At 28.8% G+C, this 4,399-nt stretch overlaps 1 protein-coding gene across 1 annotated transcript; it reads right to left on the bottom strand.

The window, feature by feature from the left end:
* Positions 1 to 437: 437 nt before the first annotated feature.
* LOC107875132 (B3 domain-containing protein At5g60140) lies at positions 438 to 3,014 on the bottom strand. The gene is made up of 4 exons (XM_016721751.2): positions 2,727 to 3,014; positions 1,518 to 2,049; positions 995 to 1,137; positions 438 to 891 (listed from the first exon to the last, which is right to left on the bottom strand). The coding sequence occupies exons 1-4, from the start codon at positions 2,778 to 2,780 to the stop codon at positions 604 to 606; spliced, it is 1,017 nt and encodes a 338-aa protein (XP_016577237.2). The 5' UTR covers positions 2,781 to 3,014; the 3' UTR covers positions 438 to 603.
* Between the last annotated feature and the right edge of the window lie 1,385 nt (positions 3,015 to 4,399).

Consider the following 4,399-nt stretch of genomic DNA (forward strand, 5'->3'; position numbering starts at 1 on the left):
ATCAAAAAGAGTAAAATTAATATAATTAGATTTTTGAATAGTGTTTGCTCTCTAAATATATTTCATAAGATTTGGAGACCTCCAAATAATAGAATAAGCACTTAACTATTTTACTCTCTGTGTTATAAGTGGAGTTCAAGTTTCACTTCATCTCCACCCAAACAAAAGTATTTGCATGTGTATACCATGACAAGATCAAACAAACACACTAGGGTGCATGTTGTGTATCTAAAATAAATACATAAACGTATTTGCTCTCTAATGATATATATTTGTATGAAAAAGATTTATAAATCTAAATAAATAAATAAAAGTTTTCACTTTCAAAACGATTTGCTAATCGAGAATTAGTATCAATAAGTGCTATCTTTTAACGATTTAAGGGGATTTAAGTTACCACTCGTAAAGAAACATATTTACAAATATATAAGTCATGATTAGGATCACATTGAAATAGTCTTCAGTTCTTTTATCAAGCAATAATTCTAAGTAAAACAACCATCATGATTTTGTAAACAAACAACTAGTTGTGTTCAACAATTTTCAACATACAACAACACTAAAGGCTAAGAAAATTAAAATGTTACATTAAATAGCAGCAAACTATTTCTTATATTTCTTGTTTGGATGGGAACTTGAACCTTCATAGAGAACTTGAACTTGTAAGTAAAGACCTTTACTGCATTTTTCTCTCACAAATTCACATATACATATGTCATTTTTATCCACAAGATTCCAATTACATAAACTACGCCATCCGCCAACTAGCCATATTCTACCGTCCCCCCAAATCTTGAGTTTTGTCTGAAATTCTCTGCCAGCAGAATCACGAATGATCATGCTTGAAGGGATGTCAAGTTTGTAGTCTCTTACCACATCAACTGGAACGTACTGTAATTAGGAACAAAAAAATTTGTTAAGTGAATGCAATAAAATTGAACTACAAAATCATTCACTAGAATATATACATATATATTTATACACTTTAAGTTACCAGTTCATCTTTCCTTTTTACTCGTACTTTCGCTATGAAGTATGGATTTTCTGGTTGAATTGCACGTCCACTTCTGAATATATCTTTACCAAATTGGTCATGACGACCACTTACCTTATGATAAGTAGCCCTCTTGCATCTAGCTGAATTACGAAAGTTGATAACTTGTTAGATTCATAAACAAAAATCTCACGAAGATCTTGCAGATACTCTATCCTTTTCATTTTACATGGTGGTACTTTATTGAAAATATAATTTAATTAAAAAATAGACTTTTAACATATATAAAATTTGCGTAAAAGTTATATCTTAATTTATTCTTCTGCACTATTCAAAAAGAAAAACAAGAAAGAAGCTTTAGGCTGCTTTGTCGGCGAACCAAACAACCAAACATTTTCAAAATCATGTCCAAATATATATATATTAACGTCATTTTTGAAGCAATATACTAATAAAAAAGGAATGAATTAAATATAAAATGTAACAGAAGAGTAGTTATAAAAAACCTTAAATTTGTGTCTACCTTTTGAGCGTGGCGTCTTATTCATAAGTGTGCCAACCCTTTCATTCTCGTCTTCATCTTCTTCCTCCTCATCTTCTTCTTCCTTTTCCTTGTATATATGTTTTGACCGTGGTTCCATTTCATTCTCTTCATCCTCTTCTACTTCTTCTTCCACGTAATCCTCATCACTATCATCAGAAGAAGAACCACTGCTGCTATCCCTAGACAAATTCTTCATTTTTGGTTCTATTTTGATTTGATGTTCCATATTCCTTTCTTCCCTTTTCTTTTCACCTCCATCGCCTTTCTTTTCACATCCATTTATTGCAAGTAATTTTAAGTCAAATTCTCCATTTTTACCATAATCAAATATTAAAAAGTCACCAAATTCTAGAGTATTATCCTTCGTAAATTTCGTCCATCCATAATGAAAATAAAAATCACATCCTATTTTGGTCACTCCAATAGGCCACATATTCCCAAACCCATCTCTAAGGGAAACCTTCCTTGTTAACTTTCCATTCATGTAATCGATAAAACTTGTGGGGATTTTCTGTGAAGAAAGCAAGAAGAATATAGAAATTAATTTCTTTAAATTAGATTGACATGTATCATAAATCAATCATAGTCAAAAGGAAAAATATTGCAAATAAATAGAAATGTTGTGACGTTTGAGGCTATAATTCACGAATGTAACTATATTAAAAACTACAAAGTAGAATGATAGGCATTTTCAGTTTTATAGTGATGTTACTTTCATCTACACTAATAATATGGTTACTTGGAAATGATATATAAATTTATGACATCTATTGACTGAACAATTGTACATACTATATTTAAAAACTTAGTTGATTTAACACATAAAACACTAGAATAAAATTTATTTTCTTCACATAAAGGCTTCTCTCTTCTTTTAATATTCTCTTTCATTTCCACATCTCATATCTTTGAAAAACATTACTAAAAATGTTTAATCAAATATTTGTATGTTGGAACATGGAAAAAGGGATGAAAGGAAAAGTACACATAAAAATGGTAAAAGACATAAAGTATTTGTGTTCATTCATATCTAATTTTGTAGATCTAAATCTCATCAAAGTCTTCACCTTCCACATCCACTATCCACATTTCCAAAAAGGAAAAAAAAAATTCAAGAAATGAAGTCCAAAAATTCAAATACCACAAGGAAGGGGGTGGGTGAAAAGGGTGGAAGGGGAGTATACATACCATCCGTTGTGCACTTGTTTCAGGATCAAAAACTTTGAAGAATCCTTTCCTCATATTATCTAATGTTATCAAAAAAGTTTAGCATAGAAGAAGAGGTGGCAATCGCAAAGATTCTTTATGTTGAGAGGATAAAAAAATTGGCAGATCCGTAACCCTAAAGGTTTTTTCTATTCGGAGGAAGGAATAAACGGCGGCCCAATTCTAACCCTAACGTTTCATTGTGGTAGGGGAGTGTGTGTATATATATGTAATAGAGAGAGAAGGAGGAGATTACAAGAATCTGAAAAATTTCATAAAGCTTTTGGGTTTTTTCGCATTCTTATTTTATTGTTAGTACAACACTTTAAAGTATTACTCTATTGCCCACTTTTACTTGTCTATCATATTAAAAATATATGTTGATTTCTAATTTTTTAGTTTAAAAAATTAATAGATGACTTACCACTTTGTTTACAAATTACCATATTTATTAATATTTTTTAGTCATCAACTATATTATATTTATAGGGTGATAGAATAAAATTCCCATTTTATTTATTCTTCTTTATGATATGTGTTATGTCAGTACTAAACATGTATAAATGAATGGAAGAATTAAGAAATGGTCGCCACATTTTATATTCAAAGTATATAAAATTCTCATTTTATATTCAAATATTTTCCAATCATCAACGACAGTATTTGATTGAGTAAATTTATTTATTTAATGCTTGCATATAAAAAAAGTGAGAAGGTGCAAAATATCTGTTAACATTTTGATTTAAATCTGATATACCACATGGTTAAGAAAAACTGGTTCATTTGTACAATTATCGTTTCTCAAATGAAGAGGTTATACCTTTTTTGTTGAAGAAAGTTAAAAATTTAATTGTAAGTTTATTTTTGTATAAAAATCAGGGACGACTCAACTTATCCGGTGGCCTAAAGTCAAAATTTACTACGAGACTCTAAATTTTTTTTATTTTTATAAAAATCATGCATACATTATTTGATGTGTATTTTTCTAGACTTTTAAATGTAAAATTATTAATTGTTATTTTTAAAGTAGAATAATAAATAAAGTATGTCACGTAAATTGAGATTCGTAAATAAAAAATTTTAAATTAAAAGAGAATAGAAACTAATTAGAATAGTAGAACAAATTCTAAAATTTGATTTTGATATTATAATAAAATTTCACTATTTGTATTTGCTTGTTACTTCGTTAATTATTTTTTTTCAAAAAAATAACACATAAGACCAACTTATAACAGTTAATTTGGGGTCTAAAATATTTGGGGGCCTAAAGCGATCGCTTCACTCGTTTGGCCCTTGAGTCAGCTCTGATAAAAATAAAAGTGACATGGGGTATACTTGATCATTCCGCATTGTACATGGGTATATATGATTATTTCCACTAAGTTCAAGTGTCTTTGATCATTTGCTTATGTGAGTGTTTGTTTTCTTTTTGCCTTTTTTGGTTTAACATTTTTACGTGAAGACCTTCCAGGTAATTTTTCAATCTTTCATGCATTATAAGCATCCCAATATTTGCCACCCACAGTTTGATTGAGAATTTTTTTAATATTGAACGTCAAGTAAAATATTTAATTTAAATTAGAATTTGGTAAATGATAATATATTACCATACTAAAATTTTTGAGATATTTATGAAATATTTTTTAGTTAAAGTA

This window comes from Capsicum annuum, chromosome 6 (assembly GCF_002878395.1).
Source record: "Capsicum annuum cultivar UCD-10X-F1 chromosome 6, UCD10Xv1.1, whole genome shotgun sequence".
Taxonomy (NCBI): domain Eukaryota; kingdom Viridiplantae; phylum Streptophyta; class Magnoliopsida; order Solanales; family Solanaceae; genus Capsicum; species Capsicum annuum.

Excerpts from the sequence above, each read along its gene's own strand:
- LOC107875132 (XM_016721751.2), bottom strand. The coding sequence starts at position 2,780 with ATGAGGAAAGGATTCTTCAAAGTTTTTGATCCTGAAACAAGTGCACAA. Across the intron at positions 2,050-2,726 it reads AAACAAGTGCACAACGGATG|AAAATCCCCACAAGTTTTAT; the intron begins GTATGTATACTC and ends CTTTCTTCACAG. Across the intron at positions 892-994 it reads TAAAAAGGAAAGATGAACTG|TACGTTCCAGTTGATGTGGT; the intron begins GTAACTTAAAGT and ends TCCTAATTACAG.